We start from the raw sequence: 22,920 nt of genomic DNA, 5'->3' as shown, positions 1-22,920 counted from the left end.
AAGGAAGGAAGGATGGATGGAAGGACGCCGGGTCTCAGCACAGAGGGCTCTAATGAGGATTAATAAGGCGTGTGAAGATGCTCTGTAATTGTCCGGCCGGCTGTTTCCTTTGCACCTTATGCTGTCGTTTATGCTCGTGCAAAGTGGCTGTAAAACGCCCCAGGCCTGATTCAATAGAACTCTGCAGGTTCCTCGCACAGGTGTAAATTGTTCTGTGAGGTTCAGGGCACTGTCTAAATGCAAACTAATCTGATCATCTCTGGTGCTTCTTTTTTTTTTTTTTTTTTTCTTTTTTTTTCCCCCTTTTTTACTTCTGTAAACTCCTCTGCAGCCAACTGAACATTTTAGTGCCTAATAAACTACAGAATATCAGCTATTTCGTGCATGAACTTACATCCTAGAAGCAGAATTCTCAGCGCTGGCCTGGAGGAGAGCTGGAGCTGCATCAAGATGCTGTGACTGGACCACCAGCACAGCAGTCCCGTGTGCTGCCCACAGCCGTGGAACATCCACATCAGAAACCTCAGGGGCTGCTGCACAGTGACAGCCAGCCTGAACCCTGGAGAAACCATGAAAAATGAGCTAACGACATAATTTGGGAGGGAAGGGGCAAAAAACAATGCCTGACCTTGTTCAGACATAGAAAAAAAACAACTGCAGAACTACAGCAGCTGTAAAATGAGCCTGAACTAAAATGTATGAGCTGGTATTACAGGGAATAACCCTTAAGAGGTGGAAGGCTTTGATAGGCGCACTCCTACAGGTAGCTTCAATCCCTGGCAGCTGCAAGGCTTCGGTAATGAATGTCAGACTGCTGGGCAGCTGTGAGGGGAATAAACAGCTATTTGCCTTCAGTGGAAGTAGCATCAGTTTGACATATGACATTCAAATGATACGAGCTTTAAAAGTGTGCCTAAACGACTGCTGTTTGACTTGGAACCCTGAGCCCGCCGAAGCGGCATCGCCGCCGTTTACCTTGGCTCTGTGGGGGATTGAAGCACTGAGCTTAAAAATGAAAGATCAAAGAGTTTCTGCAAATTCAGCCCGCAGTATGTCGTGTGTCCAGCTGCTAGAGAACGTGTGCTGGAGTGATGAGAGGGGTAAAGGCGGCTCCTCCCCTTGCCATGGCCTTTGGCTCTGGTGATGTGAGACCGAAGGGACACAAGATAGGGGATGAAATTTGGGGAATGGGGTGAGAAAAAGGGTTATCCTCACCTGGTCCTTCCCACAGCACCCCCTTCTCCCACCATCCTCCTCCTTTTCCATGTTGGTGGGTTCCTCTTCAAGGCCCTTTGCATTTTGCCTTGCAGGACACCAGCCCGCCCTGCACCATCTCCTGCTCGATTTAGAGAAACAAGTGATGCCCAAACTTACCTGCCTGTTTCAGGAGCCCTTGTTAGATCAGCCTGTCAGCTACCAGCACCCACAGCCCCTTGCTAACCTACCTGCTCAAGTGCTTTGTTTTGCAATCTTCACACTGAAACAAGAGCTCAGGACCAAAGTTGCTGGAGGAAAAAATCACTGCTTGCTGACCTTTGGGCAGACTCTGTGGGCTGATTATCTCATTGATTTTAACCGAATTGAGCATTCAATACGGGTGTCTGGAGGCCTGTCTCTCCTCAGCAGCGGGTACAGCACAGCACCAGCAGCAATAATACAGACAACCTCTGTGCAAGGCAGGGTCAGGGGCTGGAAAGCTCCAGGTCTCTTGTAAATTGTGGCAGGCATGATTAGCCATCACCCACTGGGCTGATGATCCACCTAGCCTGGCCCCAGGAGCACTGGAGCACATGGGGAGCCCACAGCGAGCATTTCAGAGAGGGAGCACCCTGTGAAGTGCAAACAGGTGCTTGGAAGGAGCCAAAGTAACTGAAGCAGAAATGGGTGGGAGCAGATTGGAGTGATGCCACTTGAGGGGGGACTGTCCTTCCAGAAGGAGCTGGTGCTGAGCTGGAGCCTGTTTGCTCTGGAAAGCAGGCTCTGCTATAGGAGGAGGATGTGCAGAGCAGAAGAGCTCATGCTGAGGGCCCTGTACTCATCCTGGATGATTTTAGGGGGAGGGGAGGACTTGCTTCAAGCTGTCAGCAGCTGGAGTATATGAGGGGAGCTCCTGAAGCACATCTGCTTTAGTGGCCTCCTAAAGGAAACCCATTTGCCCTCCCTGGGACCTTGCTAGAATCTGAATCAAAGCATGGCATAAGGTGGACACACATCAAATTTCACTATTGCCCGAGTGTAAACAATTTTAAAGAAATTATTGGTGCAGGTAAACTGAGGCACAGGGCTGTGGAAGAGCACAGCTCCATTTCCCCTGGATATGGGGGACACCAAACATCTCCCAGACAGCTGCTCAGTCTAGAATAAACCCAAGAAACAGCATCCTAGGTACTGAACCTGTTGGAAAATTCAGTGTCCAAGCATTTCCCCACAGCAAGATCCCACCCACACCGCTCCCCAGAGCCAAATCTGTGGGCAAACCTCCCTCTAGGACATTTGGGAACCCATACAGATGTGTGCTTCTGGCTCTTCAGCACAAAATCCAGCAAAACAAAGATGAGGAGTGACAGAACTCCAGAGTTTTGTCCCTTTGCAGAGCCCCACTGAGGTGCTGAGGGATGAGGCAGTGCTGTGTCCATCCCTCTGCAGGTACAGCAGCGTTCCCAGCCCAGCTCTGCTCCCTCACTCCCTTGGCATGGGGTGCAGTGGATGAAGATGCCTTTGAACAGACATGTGAGGGGCTGAAACCCTTTGACACCTCCAAGTGAACTGTATATTTCCAAAATGTTAAGCAGCTTTGTGAGAGAGATTATCCTGAAGGATGTTTTACTGTAGTGTTGACATTTCTGTTTGAGTGATTAATTCCAAAACGGGCATGGGGTGAGGAGTCAAAACCCTTTTCTCACAGCCTGTGGGCAAGCTCTAGCCTTTGCCCCAGCAAGGCCACTAATTCATCCCTCTGACACTGCAGGTGACTTTGTCACCCTCATCTTGGTCACTTCTCAAGGCCTGAGGATTTTCCATGCCCCTTTTTATGAACCACTGTGATGGCACAGGCACTTTGCAGCTGTTTGTCCTCGAGGAGTCTGACTGCCTGTACCTTTTGTCCATGTGCTGTCACAAACACCCTGCCCTGACTTTGGAAAAGAGGACAGCAACAGCTGAAAACAAGGATGGATTGTCATTTTTGGACACTGGTGGCAGAAGGGAGTTGCAGTGCTGCAGGTGACGATGGCAGAAGGGGAGGCCATGGCTGCCTCAGCTCCTGGGCATTTTCTAACCCTCTCACCCAGCTCATGGATGACTCTCTAGGGAAGCAGCCTCACTCCTCCCCTACAGCTCCAGTCAAGGGTGTCTTTCACTGAGGAATTTAATTTGCTGCACAAAGGTTATTATATCCCTTCTGAGGTTTTCTACTCAATTCCTAAAAATATAGAAAGCATGAAAAGAATGTATATATATACATATGAAAAGAATATATATGTATAATCTATCTACCTCTATAAAAAAAGAATATAAAAGAAATACAAAAACTGCTATGAAGTGAATAAAATTCCTTTTGCAATAGGAATCACTTCACACCTTCAATGACTCTGTTCCTTTTGGGCTGCTGTATCTTCAACTCTGCATCTCCAAGAGCAGCTCTTAGGATTTATGGTGCCCACAGGGACTCATCCAGGATAAAAGTTTTCATCACCTGTCCAAAGGCTTATGAGATCTACAGATGGAGTCACTTGTGTATGGAGGAAGCACAGCAGCAGAGACTGGCATCAACTGGGCACAGAAGAGACAAGTGAATTTTTTATTGCAGTTAGCATTTCAGCAGCAGTTTTTGGAGGAATAATACGAAATTCCAGACTGTACAAAAAATTACAAAGTTTGGCAAGATTTTGAAGCTCTCAACAGGCAAAGGCACCTTTCTTCCAGACAGGATTGCCCAGGACATCTGAAGGCTCTCAGTGCTGCACCCTGCATAATTATTAATTAAGTAGGTCTTACAGTGGCCTGATATAAATCAGACTAAAAGGTGTCATGATAACAGCATGGGTGGTTCCTCTGTTGACAATCCCTCCCATGGCAGGTGGCTGCATGCCCACGATAAAATAAGCAAACAATCAGGAAGCACATGGAGGACCCTTTTCTCCCACTCTGCAAATCTCCAGTCCTCAGGGGTAACTGCTTCTCTCTGGGCTCCTCAAGTTAACTCATCTGCACTTGGAATCACACAAAAGCCATCTAAAATAATACCAAAATCTAAATAAATCAGCATCAGAAAATCTGCTGCAGGCATTCAGTCCTGTAAGGACGTGACCATTTTAACACTTGTCAGGGTCATAGCACAGAGCTGAGGAAACAGCCCTGGACAACTCTGCATTCCCAGGAGAATAAAACCAGAAGACACACAGAGTGCCCCAGCAGGCAGTGGGAACAGGAAAAGTGGCAGCATTACTTAACTATGTGCAATTTGCTCTCCCCATCTTGATTTAAATTACACTGCCAGAAGAGACTGACAGTGTCTGGAATCAAATTGCTTAGAAAAGTGCCTCTTCAGAGAGAGAGAAAAAAAATGCCTAAATAACTCGAGTGCAAATGGTCTTGCAAAATGCCTATTGTGATTGGGGACAGCAGGACCTGGGGCTCATGTTCATTAGGACAATGCTCATGTAATTGTGCTAGGCCAAACCCCCATGAAATGGGGGGGCTGCCCCCCTGACATTCCTACAGCGCACACATTAACCTGGTCTCCTCTCAAGAGCTGGAGGAGGCACCATTAAATAAGAGTCTCTTGCTCTGTTCCTGCTTCCTTCACTTCTTCAGGTCAGCCTGGGCTCTGGGGACCATCTTCAGGACAATGGGCTTCTTTGGCTGCATGAAACCTTTTGAGTCCAGGACCAGTGGGATCTTGAGCAGGAGGGAAAAAACAACAAAAAACAGCCATGTCAGCTGGGAGAAAGGACAGACAGGACAGCAGGAGCCCTACAGCTCACACACATCCCAGCTACCTCTTGTTTCCAATGCATTTCCCAGCTCACAGGTGTACTTAGGACCATCACTATTGCTCATGCAAAGCAGCCACCAGCAGGTGTTTAACAGCCCTCAGCTCTTGGATGAACTGGTTGGTGAGTGCTGGCTTTCACGTGGTGAGGTACAAAGAGCTCGGTGCACTGATCAACAAGCTGCACGTGGAGGGAAGAGCAGCCAAACCTCACCCAGGGTGCTGCAGCTAAATGGGGGCCTGCAGTGCCATTCTGCTTAATGCAGAGGTGTGTCAGTACTGAGAGCAGCTAGATCATAATGGGAGCTGGTGGAGCAATAAGCTCTCCAGGAAGAGCAAAACTAAAATTGCTGCTCAGACCGAGTAGCAAAGCAAAAGCATCCTCAACATGAAAGGTTTCCACGGGGTGGGCTGGGAATCTCATTAGAAATGTTTAAAGCTGGAATTGGAGGGAGTCATCTTGAAGGGGAGGGAAGTGTGTTTTAAGTCTCCCCCACCAATGGATGCTGCTCATATCCCAGCCTCCTCTCTCCCCATCAGGACCAGGGTGGCACATCCCCAGCCCAGCAGGGCACATTCACCCCCCAAATCCCAGTGAGCTTTGTTTCAGGACATTTCAGCAATATGGCTTGGAGCCCAATGTGCCATCAGCGGAGCAGTGAGGGGCTGCAGCTTCCATACACATGTTCCAAAGGGATGTTCCAGCAGGAAATTTTCCCTCCCACTCTGATCTCATGTACATGACACCTTCTGTAGAAAAAAGGCCTGAAAGAGCCCCATAAACCTATGGGCACCAATAATACAATACATATTTAACTTGTCTCCTTTTAATTAAAGGCAGTTATGAAAAGAATCAATTTTATGGATTGCAGAGGACTAGAAAAATGTCATTAGACTTGGGGGAGGGTGGATAGGTCACTGCATTGTTAATGGACTATTACAGTCTTTCACCTCCAGGTTACTAGTTGAGCTGCAATCTGAATCTGCAGAGATTCCAGCTGAACACCCGTGCCAACTAATAATTTAATAAGGAGTTTTCTGTTTCTTACAACAAATGTCCTTTGAGTGACTTGTTGCCCCCTCTGCTCTGATTTCCCAAGCTCTCCTCACCAACAGAATGTAATAATGGCCCAGCCTTTTACAGCAGTGAGTGCAGGGAGCTGGGTCAGGCTGGAAACACCATGGTGCTGCCTGCCTGAGGCACAGGAGCTGCTGTGCTCTCAGCAGGGCTGGACTGACACATCATTTCCAACAGCTCCTGCATTTATTTCATGTCAAACACTGCCACCCTGCAAGGCCCATCCCATCAGTACTGAATGCAGCATTTACTGGGATCCTGGGCAAAACCATCTCTGGTGGAATCCTGCAGAGCCCCAAAGAGGGAGAGGGTCACCAATTCAACCTTAACCCAGATTGCTTGAAAATTGCTACCCTTTAAGGACTTCCCTGTCCCAAGAGAGATGAATTTTCATATCTTGGGATGTCCCACAGAGAATAGCCATGTTTGTGTTGCAGAACACAGCTTTGGCACAGGCTGGGGGATATTCTTTTCCTGCTCTCTGGAGCAGGGTTTTCCTAAGCTGGGTCAAACAGAGCAAAAGTGCACTGTGGGGGAGAGAGCACCCCACAATTCAGGTGCACCTGGAGATAGGCACTGGACTTCAGGGACTTCAGCCTAAAACATCCCACCAACATTAAATGTGCTTCTGTAGGGGCTTTTTAAAAGGAGCATAAGTAACTTGTGGTGAACCCCTTAAAATTAACTGAGAAGATTTTAACAGTTATTCCCATGTCAGAGGGTCCTAGACATGCCAGAGGATAATGACACACATCACCCCACATCCTCACCGGTGTGTCTTTGCAGGGTCTGAATGAGAAGTTCTGCAACAGGACAACCACAGCCACTTTCACGACGAGGAGAGCAAACCTCATCCCTATGCAGTTCCTGGGGCCAGCTCCAAATGGCAGGAAGGTGTAAGGGTCAATACTCTCTTTGTTCTCTTTACTGAACCTGATTATAATTAAAAAAACTGAGTTAGCAAGAGCCACTCTGTTTCAGGATATGTCAGCTTCCAAACCTGAAGTGATGAGGGGTCTGGGAAGGGAAAAGCTTTTTGTGTTTCTGTGAATATTAGAAGAATCCAGCTAAGTCCCTTATTTCTGCCTCAATAGATATGTTATGCCTCTGCTTTCATCCTACTGCTCAGTTTTGGTTGTGCAAATCCAGGTGCATTGGGTGTCCTGGGAATACCTGAAATACGCTAATGGGATTTCATAACTACTCTTTTCTCAGAACTCCCTCTCAGCTCCAAAACTGAGCCCAGATTTCAAGCCCTAAACCACACAGGTCTACAGCTCCACAGCCTCCCTGTAGATCAAAGGACCGAGTGAACACAAAGATGTTCTCCCCCTGTGTGACTAAAGGCAGGGCTGCTTTTGAGACATGCCAGCCCCATTCCTTTCCTCATCATGAAAAACAGGGAAGAACAATCAGCCTCACAGAGAAATTTGCCACTGAGCATTTTCAGTAATACTTCTTAGTGATCAGTTGGTTTTCATGTCAGAAAGCTTTTCATTCCCAGTACATGAGGTACAAACCTCAGCCATGCTAAGTCAGAAGTGAAGTATCTCACTACTAAGACACCAGCACATCCCTCTGATGAACTCCCAGCAAGGCAAGTGAGCCCTAAAGAGCTCCTGTCCAGCTACCCATGCCAAGTTTGACAACTGGAATAAGGATGTGGCTACTGGAGCAGCTGGTGTAGCCTGGCCCATTGCCAGAGCACTCACATTTGGGTGTTTCCTTCTGAATCCTTCTGTTCCATAGGTGCTTCTGCCTGATACCACTGCCATGTTTTGTCTCAAAGGCCACCACATCCCCACACCAGGATTAGTTTCCAGGGGTATTTATTCCTGGTCCAAGGGAAGAGGTCTAGTTCTGCTCTCTCTGGACCAAGCCTCAATGTCTTGGTGGCCACCTGAAGATTACCAGGTTCATGGTATCACAGGTCGTCTTAGGCTATTGCCTCATTTTGCAGGGTCTGATAGAGCTCCTAAGCAAAGATTGCTTCATAACTTGAGTTAAAAATTAAGTTTTATTTCCTACCCATCTTTGCCCTTCCACTGCTGATTTGCAGGGCATTGTGCCAGTCACCCAATGGCTCTTGCTTTAATATCTGGCCATAAACCCCTCAGTGTTACAGCTGCTGGGAGCTGCTCTCACTGTTGCTCCCTTCAATGCAGTTAATTAAATTCCATGCACAGTTTATGGATGTAGATCATAAAACTCCCCTCACGGTAATGCTGGGACTAGATGTCAGACAATGATAAATGCCTAATTTAAATGTTATAATCATGCATTCTCCACTTTTGCTGCCATTCCCACTCCCAGGGCTGAGGTTGAACATGCAGCTATTCCCCCACGTGTTCCTCACCTCTCAGGCCTGAACTCGTCCGGCTCCGGCCAGTACTGTGGGTCCCTGTGGAGCACGAAGGCTGGGATCAGGACCACCATTCCCTCTGGAATAGTCACTCCACTCAGCTCCACAGTCTGCTTGCAGACCCTCTCGAGCCGGCCCCCAACAGGGTAGAGCCGGATGGATTCGCTCACCACCATATCCAAGTACTCCATCTGAGTGATGGCGCTGTACGTGGGAGTGGCCTGGGAGAGGAATGGGAGGACTGAGAACACAGCACTGCAACTGCCAGCCCTGCAGCCCCCCAGTGCTTCCAGGGAAGGAGGAATCTCAGTGCCAGCACCTCTGCCACTCTGTTTCCAGCCTGGGTTTGCAAGGCAAGTGGCAACAAGCCCAGCATCTTCCCCTGCTCCTTTACCTTGTTGGGCAGGTATGCATCGACTTCGTCCTGGAGTCGCTGCTGCACATCAGGGTGGGTGGCCAGGTTGTAGGCTATGTAGCTGAGGGTGGAGCTGGTGGTCTCATACCCAGCAAAGACAAAGACAAGAGCCTGGGCCAGAACCTCTTCATCATTTAATGCTGAAAAAAGGCATAGAACCACATACAGGAAGCTGAAAATTACAGTGACTAACCCCTGGGAATTCAGGATCCCAGTCATCAGTCTAGGTAATGCTACTCCTAGCTACGTGACAGTTGGTAAAGGGAACATCCAGCTAACCCTCTGGTACCACAAAGGGGTGCAGGATGCAGTGCAGTGTGTCCTACAAACACCCTGTCCTGGCACCTCAAAAGTCTAAAAGCATCCTGCCTTGAGTTGACAGACTAGGACTATGCCTTGACTGAGCCTTTATCTTCTTATTTACCTAGGATAGGGAACAGAGATGAGCTCATAGGTGAGCAAGGTACACACAGCATATGTGTTTTGTGTACTTTTTGATATACAGCCAGCATTGCTGGCCTTCAGAGACAACAGAGTAAGAAATGTGGATAAGGAGATACCCACTCTTGTTGTTCTTTGTTGCACAAACACACCTCAGAAGTTATCCCAGAAAATGAGATATAATAAAAACATGGCTGACCTATGATAATCATCATTATAGCCCCTACTACTGAGACCTTGAATCTTTTATGGGATTAACAACTAAAATCTCTTCCACTTCTATTAAATGGATAAGGAACTACTGCTTTCTGCTGAGAGGGGGACACATCTCAAGACATACTTTTATCCAAGTTGGTCTCAGCAGTCTTGGAGCCATCATGTGAGTTCTGTGACTCAATCATGAGCTGCAGGAAATCCACGCGGTCCTGGAGGGAATCAGAAGCAGAGAAGACGTGGGTGGAGAGGAGGCAAACCTTGCCCAGGGACCAAAGTCCCTTGCTGAGATACCTGCTCCACTCACAGCTCATGGCTTCAGTACATGATGAGGTCTGGACTACAGACCCTACAGGAACACAGACACTTTCTCCACTTGGATGCCCAGGCAGGGCGTGGTTCTGGCCTTTCTCTGATTTGGTGAGCTTGGAGAACAGGTGACACACCACAGCTTCTGAAGGTGCCACCAGGTTCCCCCTGCACTCAAGACCTCTCCAGAAGAGAAGAGACCACCTAGGCTGAACTCACCGTGCTGCTACCTTTTTCCCGTTCTGTCTTCATTTTTGTGAAGACATTCTTAAAGAAGTCCATGACATCTGAGGGTAACAGGGTCACCTTCATCTTCTCCAGCACAGGGATGACAAAGGGGAACAGCACTAAAAGGAAAGAAGAGACCAATGCACTTGGGCTCAAAGGGCCCCAAGAAAATCAAAACTGGCACAAAGCATTGAAAGGAGTGGTACATCTGGACCTTAACCTTTTTTTATTGCCTCCATTCCTTTTTACCTAACCATGGCTGGGATGCAACAGCACTCGAGAACCTCCTCCATATGTTACTTTATGACCACAAAGACCACACTAAGTGCAGCTCTCTGTGATAGAGAAGGGCTCCACCATCTCTGCAAACAGGGTCTCTCCTCATAGGAGGACACTGCCAAGATCCACATGGGCTGTATAAATCCTGGCTGTGGTTTCCTTGGGGAAATATTTCTGCAGATCTGAGACTGTAAACCAATCCTGCAAAGTGTTGAGCATATCCCATATGGCAAAAAGGACTCAGAGCTACTAAGGGAGCTACCAGAAAATGCAGCACCTTTGACATCAATTCAGGGCTGTATGAGATGAGGTTTCTCATACCTAAGAGTAAGAGCACAGGATTTAGGAAACTGAACTGGAGAAATTTCTTAATGTTGGTGACAAAGGGGTCATTGGGGTTGTTCATGGAGTCAACATTGACACTGAAAGAAGTGCTGGTCACCACATCCATGCTGTAAGCTCCAAAAACGCTGAGTAGAGAAGAAGAGAGAGTGAATGAGATGAACCCGACCACAGCAGTAAATAAGAATTCATCTAGGTACAATTCTTGTGAGAGGGAATCTCTCTTAATGCACAGTCCTAACATAGTAGGTCTGTCCTGATCTGGCAGTAAACATAATTTTATTTTTGAAGTTTCCCCATTGCATTCATTCCCCCAGTTTTTCTCAGCTTCTAAAACCCAAGCTGTAGTTTGAAAGCACTGAACTGCAGTCTAGGGTAACAATGACTATATTCCGATTTTCATCTGTAAAAGAGATTGCAAAAATGACATCCAAAAATACTGTGTCTTGTGCAGCTTCTAGAAAAACGCTGGGAAATGCTTCCTACCTCAAAATGCATCCCCAGTAAAATGAAATGGGGAAATGGCACAGCTCTCCCATTTGAGCAGAGCAGAGCCCAGCAAGCCCACTGCTGAGGAACATGCCAAGCCCATGACTGCTGTGGAGTTTGCTTCCACAGCTGACAAGGGATCCATGCTGCAGCACAGAAAAGGCTCTCCAGAATAGCCCCTTCCCCACACTGAATACAAACCCTTTCCTGTCAGCCCCACATAGTTACTCACTCCTTTGCAGCCACAAACTCATCATTAGCCACTTTCTTCTCAATGTTTTCCACTAATTTTTCACCATAGTGATTAATGATATGGAACATCTGAAATGCAAACCAAAGCAGAAAGCACTGTTGACTCTTTCCCTGCCACCAAACAAGGTTGGGCCACATGGCCATCTGCCACTTGCCACGTCTGGCTTGGGGAGGAAGGGTAAGCAAGGGGAAGGTCTCATTTCCAGGCCTCAGACATTGCTTTCTCTCATCCTAGCAACCTGTCCAGAGAGCTCATTTGACTAGGACTGAACAAGGCTCTCCTCCAGAAAATCCACACACAGCTCCTACTCCAGCTTGGCATCCACTCCAGCTAGGAGCGAACAAGGCTCCTGGGTGCAGGGAAAATGGACAAGCCTGGTGTGGGTGATGTGTTTAGCAGGATGAACATACAGGCCACAGGGCCAACAGCCTCAGCTTGCAATGCCTCGTGTGCTGTTTGAGCCCTCATCCCCTTCTCCTGGCTCCCTCCCCAGGACAGCAGACAGACCCTGTATTGCTGAACGGTACCAACAGTGCAGCTGCTCATGGATGTGCTCCTGGCAAACAGGGCAACTTCCCCATTTGAGGGAAAAGTCTGCACTCAGAAACAGCTCAGTTCTCCTCCAGCTGTGGATGCAAAGTACCAGTGGCCTGGGCTTTACCTCCTTCAGCTTCCCAGTGGTGAAGGTTGGAGACAGCACTGTACGAATTCTCCTCCACTGCTCATCTTCAGCCACGTTGAGGGCTGACTGCAGGATCCCGTTCAGACGAAAATTCTGCACAGGGCAACAGGACACAGGTGAAGGTTTACAGCCCCCTTCCATGTGACAGAAATGCAAAGGAAAACCTTCCATGGAGTGTTGACTCAGGCCCTGAAGTCATGTCAGCTCTACCTCAACCACCAAACAGAAATGGAAACAAAAGTCTAAAGAGTCATAAATGACATCAGTCCTTAGGGCACATCCAGGCTGATAGCCCCATGTCCCAGCCAGAGTGGCCCTACACCTCCCTAACAGAGTTTTGATGTTGGTACCATCAATAAACTGGGGCACATCAGAGAGTAAGTACTTGCTGAAGGGCTCAGAGGAGAACAGAAACCAAGAGGAAACTCCTTCCTTGCTGCATGTGCTCTGTACTGGACAGCAAAGCACGGGACTAGGTACCTACCCGGCGATTAGTAAAAAGGTTGTAGCACTCTTTCACCAGGATGTTTTTGATGAGGATGGGGTCCAAAACAGCCAGCACAGGCTGCCTGCCATCATAAAACCTAAGCCAAGAGAAACCCACAGTCAGTCTGCCCTTCATGGTCAGTTGGAGCAAAAGCAGCCAGCTCTGTCCATGGCCAGAGCCACAGTAGAAAGGGCTTGGGCCCTCTGACAAAACAGCTGGAAGGCTGAGGCTGAAACTTGTTTATTATATAGTTAAAGAGGAGAAAGGGAAAGAAAGTGGCAAACATGGGCAATAGGAGCATTTCTAGCAATTGTCTGTGGTACTGAAGAATTGCCAAAGCTATGTGGATTTAGATAAAAGGCAGCTTTTTGCCACGATATAGATCCCCTGCATTTGGGCTGTCTGAGCTGTTTTCACTATTGATGGCTGGAGACAAGAAATCCACACCAAGCAATCCACCTGTGGAGGAAAGAGATTTCCTGCCTGAGCTACAAGACACTGAGAGGCGAAAAACTCATCTGTCTCCTCCATTTTCCAATCAACAGAGACAGAAAAACTTAAAAGTCATGGTGTGGGCTAAAGGGCAGGGAGCCCTGGGCCACAGCTAAGGGAAGCTGCCATCTTCAAGAAGCTTGAGAACATTTAATCTTTCAAAAAAATGCACCAGGTTTTGTGAAGCCTCCCAGGATTTTTTTTGCACAGCAATTTTGTTTTGGTTTGAGAGGTTCTCAGTAGAAGCATGATAAGAGGCCCCTGCACAAAACAAGCACTGTGCAGGGAGCAGGGAGGCAGGTTGAAAGGTAGCTTGTGCCCCAGCTCTGGGAGAAGCAGGGAGCAAGATGAAAAACACTGTGGCAGCCTGCAGCTTGCTTTCTGCTCCAGACACACAGAAGAGCAGCTTCAAAGGCAGAAGGCTCAGTTTGACACCAAGCAGTGGAGGTGATTTTCAAAACTTATGCAAAGAAATGACCCTACAAACTGGCCATCACCATGCCAGCCCCACACCACAGTGAAATCCCAGCAGGAGAAAAGCCCTGGAGAGATGGGTGGAGACTTTCCCAGTGGTAAACCTCGATTCTCCCAGGCTGTCACTGCTGGAACTACAGTGCTGAGGAATATAACATCAGTGTAACCTTTTTCATTCTATTCTGAGGCTGTGGAGCACCCCAAACTGGTAGCTTTGTTCTGCAGAAACTCACCCCCAGATTTTTCCATACTTTTCAAAGCACTGCTGATCAAAATTGTGGACTCCCTGGAAAAGAAGAAAGGAGAAATGAACAGCTTGCCAGTGAAAAGTGATCAAAGTAGGCCACAGCTGGCAGCACAGTGCATCCCATGGCACCATTATAAGTGGCAGAGGTTGAGGTTGGGAGGTGCATTGTCCTCTTAAGCATCACATAGATGCTTAGGGGACATTTGCATTGGAGAGAAAAAAGAGAACAGAGTTTAAAAAAAAAAAAAAAAAGGCACTTTCAACTTCCACCAGCCAACCTGATCTAAAAATGTAATAAGACAAGGTATGACAGGGTACAAAGTTTTACTGAGCAGAGTTAGAAGGCAGATCTGGATCCCAGGGTGTCCTTTCACCTTCAGCTCAACAAGTTAGAGCTGCTGCTGCCTTGTCCTCATATGATCTTCCTCTGCAGTTACTGAGCTGAACACAGATTTTTATTTTGTTTCCATTAGGGTTTTAACTGATGTTACATGTAACAATGAAACTTTGGGAACCGGTAAGGCTCACTAAAACATTAGTAAGAGACAATATGCATGATGTAAACCCAGCAAATAAAAGTGAAACACCTCTTTTATTGAAGCCACTACACTTGTTCTGCATTTGCAATGAGCTACCTGGGGTCAGCTACTGCCTTGTCGTTTGATAAGGTCTGGTAGCTTGATAATGTTTGAGTATTATTTAAAAATGTATTTGTCTGGTTTAGTTTCAGGCTGGCCCAAAAGTAAGTGGTTGGATGAAGCATTTCTGGGGCTAATTCAGCCTCTTCACGTTAATGATAACAAGGGCAAAGAAACACGCAGTTCCCAGAAAACAGCAGTCTTAGGAATCTCTCCAATAATTTTTTTTTTGTTTCCAACAGAACTTCATCTGCTTGAGAGCAGGTAGAAACACTGTGAGAAACTAAAAATTTAAATTACAAAGTAGTTTTAAAATACAGCACACCTCATTCAGGTCAGCCTGAACTTTTATGTTCTCGCTGTGTCCAAAGAGCTTCCTACCTAAAAGCATAATTTTCATCTGACTGAAACAAGGACAAAGGAAAGAGCTGCCCAAAGAATGGGGAAAACAGCACCAGGCACAAGAAGAGTCTAAGGCACTAGAGAGCAGCAGCTGCTGGTACTCACATGCCGGTACTCCAGGAAAGTTCCCACAAATGGCAGAGGCCGTGGACCAGGAATGCCCAGCTTCGTAAAGGTCCAGTAGGGCCATATCCCATAGCTGCCAAGCAAAGAGCATGTGAGAAGCAATTATGCAATGAAAAGAGAAGATACTTCTTCCTGAGCACAGAGAACTTCTTAAATAACTGGTTTCTGTCACTCAGAGAAAACTGAAATTATGGACCAGCAGCAAATTATGGATCTGCTGAGGATACTCTTTGCAGTAAGTGCAGGATCACTGGGGGTACATTTTGATGGAAGACAAGAGCTGAAAGAAGCTGCAGCCCAGCCTAAGCAAACTAGTGTACCTGGGAAGCTCAGGGCTTACTCAGGGATTCATTTAGCCAGCTCAGACAGCTGTGGCTCAGGTGACTCAGGAGAGATCTCGGAGCGGTGGAGTTCTGAAGCAGAGACCTGCCCTTGTGTTTGTCTTTGCAAAGACCTCCTGCGATGCTCAGGTGGCCGCGCTACAGCAGCATGGCAGGGACATAAATTACCACAGCAAAATTAAGTTTTTGCCTGTATAGCTCACTACAGCTCCCCTGAGCCACATAAGCCGAAGTTTTGCCAGCAGAACTACTTAATCGGGGGGTTCAGCTGGCAGCAGCTCCGGCATCACCCTGCCTGCTCCCAGCCGGCACAGCCCAAGGACGCCAAGGGCGCTGTTGTCTTTAAACACCCTAAGTTCTTCTTCTTGGGAAAAGCTAAAAAAAAAAAAAATAAAATAAAAAAATCAAACATTTCCTTTAACTTCCCTCTACGCCCGGCCCAGCTCGCTTCTTCCGCCGTGCCGAGAGGGCAGGGCGGGGTCCCGGGTGGTTTCAGCGCTAATTCACCCACTGGCGCCGGGCTCTTCTCCTGCCGGATCCCCCAGAGGACCGGCCTCTACTTACAGGGCCACGAGGCACAGGAAAGCGACGAGGAGCAGCCAGGTGACGGGGGAGAGGCTGGGCAGGAGCTGCATGGTTCCCGCAGTGCTCCCTCCTCTGCCGCCGCCGCGGCCCGGCCGTGGCCCGTGCCCGCCACACGTCAGGGAGGCGGCGCTTCCCCGCCCGCCCGGTGCCTCAGGGCCGGGCCCCGGGGCGTCCCCCGGGCTCGGGGATCTCCTGGACTGACGGTGTCGGTGCCCGCTCCCCCGGGGCTTGAAAGTGCTGGAAGGGCGATTTGGACAAGCCTAGCAAAGGGCGGCAGCGCCCCGAGCTCCTCGTGTTGCTTCTGGAGGGACGAGGAGCTGTTCCTGTGTCCCGCGTGCCCCAGCTCCGGGGGTGCCTCCTCTCCCACCTCCGTGTGCCGTGCCCTGTTTCTCCTGTTTAGGGTCCATGAGGGAAGGGGCTGGAGGAGACCTGCACCAAACACCAGCCGGGCTGCAAGGGGCTCGTTGCTCTGAGGCAGATCCCCTGAGGTCTGCAGTCCTGTGGCAGCACGGCTCTGTGCCGGTGGAGCTCCGGCCTGAGCGGGGCAGGGCCGTGTGGGCAGGCGGTGCTGCGGCTCCAGCACTGCCGGCCCTGTCACCTGGACATGGATCCCCACATCCCCCCTGCCCCGGGAGTTCTCTCTGCACTCAGAGATGATGCACAAGATGATGACATTTGGCCTCAGGCAGCTCAGTTGGCCCCTCAGACACAGACACTGGCTGCTTTCTTGTCTTTTTTTGAGACATGGGAAGTGTGTTGTGTGTGTAGGGACACAGTGGAGCCCCTGGCCAGTTCCAGCGTGTGCAAACACCCTGTGCTGGGGGTGGGTGTGTGGATGGGTCAGGACGTGGTGTCCTCTGTCCCCATCCCACTGCGAAAGGCCACAAATCTCTTTCTCTGTCCAGTCCAGCAGTGCCCCCTTCTCTGTGTTCCCTGAGCACACCAGCAGACCCACACGGGCCCAGCCAAGCACCCAAGCACATCATGCTCACCTGCATCAGACCTGACTTTGGCATGCTTGGCCCTAAGGAAACCCAAGTGTTTCTGCAATTACCTGCCAGTCAGATCTCACGTGGCTCTGCCTTCAGGCCAGCAGTGGATTTTGCCTCTGCCCAAACATTTCTTTTGCCTCATAAAACACATGCAGCATGTGCTGAACTGCCAGTGGGTTCAGCAGTCACCTCCACACTTAGGCAGAGGAGCTGAGCAGCAGCACTGCCAGTTTTGGTAGGTCAGTGTCTCAGACATCTCCAGCATTGCACAGCCATGATGTGCTCAATGATTCACATAATCATTGGCTGGCACTAATCTATTAACCATTTTATGGAGGCACATCCCTGATTCCTGCATCTCCAGGCTGCTCTGAAGAGCTGAGCTGTAGCAGCTTGCTTGACAGAAACTTTATTCTCCATTTTATGGGATCTGCCCCTTTTAAGACACCTTGAAGCACCTGTACTCGGGGAGTTATCCTTTCTCTTGCATCCAAAGGCTGGTTCCTCTCCTTGACAGGTCCCACACCAGAAGGACATAAAGAACAGCAGTGAGAGGCAGCAGGAAAAACCAGGTGCTGGAGCAGTAACTCCCAGGCTGGGATTAGCTGTGTTTCTTTTCTCACACAAGCCCTTTGATTTTCCAATAACTTTTAACAGCTGTTGTGATTTCTCAGTGGGAAGCGGGTTTGTGGTTCACTATTTTCTCCTCTCTCACGCAGAAACTGAAGCAAAGGCAGACTTCAGAGAAGAACAAGGATGTTAGCTAGCCCCCAAAATTTGTAAACAAACTGCACAGCATCTTTGCATACAAGGAAATTACTAATTTGTCCAAAACTGGTTTGAGTGGGAACAATTTACTGATTTAGAGGTGTGGTTCCCTGTGTGGCTGGTGAACCTCTGCAAACTCCTTATTTGTCTGACTTTTGGTTTGGTTTTTTTGCAGGTCTCTTGAAGTGCTGTGTCTCTCCAGTTCCCCAGATTTGAGAAAATCATAGTTGATAAAATGTCCACCTCCTAGTCAAAATTGCTGCCATGACTCAGAGCTGCAGGTGGGGTCATTCTGAACACTCACTGTCAGATAATTTTATACAAATTGCATGTATTAAAGTGATGCTTTTATCCTTATACAGCCCCGTAAAGGACCAAATGTGGTGGTATACTCTGTACTTACTGAGACTATTTTTTAAATGTGAATATCACTGAAATAGCACCCAGGAGGAATAAAGCAGAGGGAAAGACTCTCCAGATCATTCTTCTGGCACCATTTAAAGGGGTTTAGCATTGTGGGTAAACAAATTGCACAACAGGGCTGCAGGTGAGGGGCTGCTGTGGCATCCCAGCACCTTGTCTAAGAGAATGGAAGAAAATTGCCCAGGTTTGGGCTACACAACTCATGTCTGTCCAAGGCTGGTGATCCAACAAAAACATCTTGTGGTATGAAAGGGGGAGCAGTGAGTGCTCCCCACTGAACTTGTGCAGCAGATGTGCTAAAACAAGTGAAAAATAGCATCAGCAGCCTGCAAGTTGACATCAATGCTGCTTCTAATTCACCTCTTTCACAAAACTGTCGCTTCCCCTCCTCCATTTCGGGTAATAACTTATTAATAGGAGATGTCTCCAAGAGAGCTGCTAAACCCCATTGGTAGGAGCCAAGTCAATTCCAGTGACCTCTCTGATGTGCTGGTCTACAGGCATGATTATATATTAGAAGGCAGAGCTGGTTCACAGCCCTTGTGATGTTTCCAGGGTTAGAGACCTGTGCCTATGGACCCAGAGTGGTCCAAAATCAATGTCCTCCCCTGGGTCATGAGCACACGCGGTCTCAGCCTCTCTGACATCGCCCTTCTTACTGACACCAACACAGTGCCACTGCTTTCCCCATTAATAACAAATCCCAAGGGCTTGCTGGAGCCCTGGTGATGTGCACAGTGCTATTAAAAGACTCTTTATTCTTATGCCCTGGGGAGAGGAGGAGCAACTGAGTGTGACCCTCTTCCCCCATGGCAGGGTGTCCTGTGATGGTCCTGGGCAGCTCTGAAGCCACAGCCCTGCCCTCCCACGCTTGTCCTCTGGCCACCACATGATCCCTCACACTGTGGTGGTTCCTGGCATGTTTGTTCTTGCTGTGCCACCCTGGCAACAGTCCCATGTCAATATTAACTCAGACATTATCTACCATTCCTCTTTGCAATGGCACAGTGCTTTCATGCACTGGGGACTCTTCCTGTGTTTGTGTCGGTCACCCCGGAGCACAGCGCCCTTCTGCTGTCCCAACCCTGCACTCCTCTGAGCCGGGAGGGAACAGCTGGCCAAGGAACTGACATATGTGGGGATTCAAAAGCTGATGGTCACCATGGCTAACACAAACAGGAGACACAAACTGTGATAACTGGCTGTAGTCACCAGTAAAAATGAGACAATGCAGCTTAGACTAACTGGAAGAGCGGCGACTGAACTGATGGGGCACAGAGGTAAAACCTCATGAAGAACTTTCTAAAAGCTTTGAGAGAGAAAAATTTTAACTAGAGGGTCCTCCTTGAAGGAGAGGTGATTTTACTCCTGCTTGGTGGGACTGAGTGAGGCCAAGGGGAGAGAAGTCCTGCAAACTCCTGCAGAAGAGTGCAGAGCACTGGTGGAAGGACATCCCCTGCATCTCAGGCTCTCTGTTAGAGAGAATGAGACATTATCTTGAAAATAAAATAATGCTTATTATCTTATTTGCAAGATAATGTCTCATTAGCTGCTGTGTTACAGACCCAAAGGTTTTTCTTTCCTCCACATACTATGGGAAAAGTCCTGTTGTAACCCACACAGTCTTTCTAACAGCCATAGCAAAATGTCATGTCCATTAATAACCAGGCTTTAATTCACTGACTGTCCCATCTTTAACAATTCTCTTCGTATTTTTCTCTCATCCCACAAATGGCATCATGAGCTGTTTATTCCTGGCTCTTCCTTACAAACCTTGCTCTCAAATGAGCCTCTTGAAAGGACTAAATGGGAAAGCACCAGATGTATGACATCCTCAAAGAGCTCCAGCAGCCAGGGAAGGACCAAGGGCTGGCACCAGCTTCTGCCTTCCCTCTCACCAAGCCCAAAACCACGCTTCATGCCTGGGTATTTCTGAGACCTCTGCAGAGCAAAAAGACCACGTTGTTCCTTTCATCCAGCGATGCTGCTGAATGCTCCCGAAGCGGCGACAGCTGAAACCCATCTCCCTTTCACTCCTCTATAATTTCTGAGCAAGGATGGAAAATTACAAGCCACAGCCAGTGTTAAAGTATAAAAACAATTCTGGAAAGCATGGCAGGGGCAGTGCTGTGTGCACTCCCTGCTCATGCTTGGACACCAGCTCCTCCAAGGACAACTTCTCCTTTGCCTGTCTCACATTGTACCAGAGAACAGCTCTGGCTTTTCAGACCTCCCAGCTGGTAGCTCAGTCTCACTGCATGAAGCAGCCAGTGCTTTCCAGAAAGTGTCATTACACCACTTGCAATGACCTCAATTTCTACTGAGCCATTTCCAAACCAGAAGTTGAGGCAGAAAAAGACAAAAATCATGACATGACCCTGAAGCCATCATCTCCAAACACATGACATGCAGCCCATTCTACCACCATCCCCTTACCTCCAAACCCGCCCTATCTCACGAGGACACGTTAGAAACAATCCAGTGTTCTGGAATCTGTTTTAGAGCCAGGATCTCTGTTCAGCCAGACCCAGCACTCACAGCCACATCGCTGCCCCAGGGCAGAGTTTGGCCCATTGTTTCTGTCTCCAGTGCCTGGGTTCTGGATGTTTTCTCTGGACACATGCTGGGTATGTACTCAGGGCAGGGTGAAGCTGGCTCTTGAGTCATTTGGCATTGTGGACTCCCTATAAGCAGCTGCTGGATGTGAGCCATCCCCAACATGTTCAGGCACAGTCCTTGAGAATCTGAGCAGGTATGGCTGGAGGCTTATCACTCAACCTCACAGGATTTCTCTATTGCCGCTAAAGCCGAGCATTTGGCTGGTTGGATTAACCCTTGCTGGCTTTGTGAAATGGGCTTCATTGAAAACAAGCATCTTTCTCTCACCTTTTAATTTCTTCTGTAGTGTGGAGACAGGTATGGATCAATGAAAGTGTCCTCATCGATCACTGTGGATGTCTTTTGCTGGACAGAGGATTGAAATTCTGAATCCTTCCTCTGCAAGTGCTCCCCACAGCTGGGGATAAAACATTTCCGAATTTACATCAGGTTATGTGAGGTTTAATCCCAGAGGATACACTCTCCCAGCAGATTAAGTCAGTCTCATAAATACATCTGAAAATTTGCCCTTGTTTATCCCAAATTTCCCACAGTTCAGCTTCTCTGATGACTCCCATTGCCCTGCTCCTCCCCTGCCCCACACCTCTGGGGTGTTTGTACCAATTTTTTATGAATTGTACATTCATAAAAAAATTACTCAGGATTGAAAAAGTTTGTATTTACAAACTTCGTATATACTGTTGGAATTAGGCTCTAATTAGGTCAGTCATGTTCCCCTGGTAGGGTAAGAATGATAGTGCTAGAAAACAGACAATTTATAAAGACCCCAAAATAACTCATCCTGCTGTTTTGTAGGAAAGATGTGTTTTCTTTGCCCTGTGTTGAGGACATTGCAGTCAAGGCCACTTGGGCACACTGATAGCAGCCACACAGACTGTGGCTTGATCCCACAGGCAAAACTGACCTGTGCCTCAATTTCCTCCTACCAAAAGTGGGATATTCATCCCTCCCACTTTGGAAGGGCTGTGGTGAGGTCACTTGTGTTTGTTAGGCATTTTGTCACTCTTGGCATGAGGCCCCAGGCTATATTACACAGGCTGTTTTTCCCAGTTTGCCTTTTAGCCTTATCTACACCTTCAGTGAAGTGCAAAAAGGGCACAAACTCAGATTAGGGAAGCTCAGGGTAAAGAACAAGTCCTTGGCTTTGTCCCAGGTGCTTTTCTAGGGTGTGTGTCATCAGCATAAAAGGTGCACAGAACCCCTTGGAAGTTGCACAAAGCAGGGAATTACCTTTGAGTGACACAGTGGGTGTTGGTCCCTTCTTCCTCTGAACACATTTTTGTCACGCAACCACGATTTGCAGCTTCCTTATTCCCCCACAGGCAGGTGCTGATCCTTGGATTCCACAAGACTTCACAGGTTTCAGCGCTGCTGACAAATTTGCCTTGTAAAGCCTCGAAGAATGACTTCACAGTCAGCCTCGTCTGATTTAGGATTATCCTAACTCGTTAACAAATGGTGATGAACGTGCCAATTGCCTACTTAATGAAGGTTTCTACCAGGCTGGGAAGTCAGCGACCACACCGCCTTGGCTTGGAGGGACGTGCCCAGCATTTCCAAGTAAACAAGACAGCAAAGCTAAAGAACTCCTGAAACACAGTGGACGTGAACAAAACCCCAACAAAAAACATGTGTTCACATGAAGTTCCTTTTGATTTTGTGGGAAATGCATGTTTGAAATGAAAATAATTAGTGAAGCAAGAGGAAGAGAGGAAAAAATAATAAAAACAAGAGTCAGGCTTACAAAAGAAAAAAACAGAAAAGAAAAGGAGCAAGGAGAAAAATAAATAACCCTGGAGCAAAAACGCAGAGGGGAAAAAGAGGGAACAAAAGAGACAAATAGCAGGAAAAGGATCAGTAATGAAAGCCCAGATTACTCGATTCAGTCAAGCCACTGCTTGTGCTGTTCAGGGCAGGGCGGGAAGCCAATCTGTTTTCTCTGGTATTGTTTAGGCTATGAACACCGTGGCAGATTTCCCATCCACTCCCATGTTTATGTCCCTGCTCCAATCCTAGCCACAAAAACGTGTGGGGGAAACACATCCCGAGAAGAGTAAGGGCTGGAAGCTACAGCATGATACACTTTGGAGCCAAATGGCCTCAAAAAAGCACTTCTGCACCTTCTGGCAATTTTGCAGGATAATGTCTCGTTCACAAAATGCTGTGGCGGGAGGATTTTCATCTTCAAAATGGGTACAGTGATACCTCTGGGTTATTACAAGCTCCCAGCTGCAAAGGACTG

General features: G+C 48.1%; 1 protein-coding gene across 1 annotated transcript; it reads right to left on the bottom strand.

The window, feature by feature from the left end:
* Positions 1–3,767: 3,767 nt before the first annotated feature.
* On the bottom strand, positions 3,768–15,994 carry LOC107211377 (cytochrome P450 3A12-like). Its single transcript, XM_015643345.3, has 13 exons — positions 15,856–15,994; positions 14,930–15,023; positions 13,771–13,823; positions 12,569–12,668; positions 12,064–12,177; positions 11,382–11,470; positions 10,640–10,788; positions 10,031–10,158; positions 9,630–9,714; positions 8,828–8,988; positions 8,428–8,654; positions 6,842–7,004; positions 3,768–4,899 (listed from the first exon to the last, which is right to left on the bottom strand). Exons 1-13 carry the CDS (start codon positions 15,924–15,926, stop codon positions 4,804–4,806), a joined length of 1,530 nt encoding a protein of 509 aa, XP_015498831.1. The 5' UTR covers positions 15,927–15,994; the 3' UTR covers positions 3,768–4,803.
* Between the last annotated feature and the right edge of the window lie 6,926 nt (positions 15,995–22,920).

The sequence above is a fragment of the Parus major genome, chromosome 14 (genome assembly GCF_001522545.3).
Source record: "Parus major isolate Abel chromosome 14, Parus_major1.1, whole genome shotgun sequence".
NCBI lineage: Eukaryota > Metazoa > Chordata > Aves > Passeriformes > Paridae > Parus > Parus major.
The sequence above is the reverse complement of the archived record's forward strand: the minus strand, read 5'-3'. Positions and strand labels throughout refer to the sequence as shown.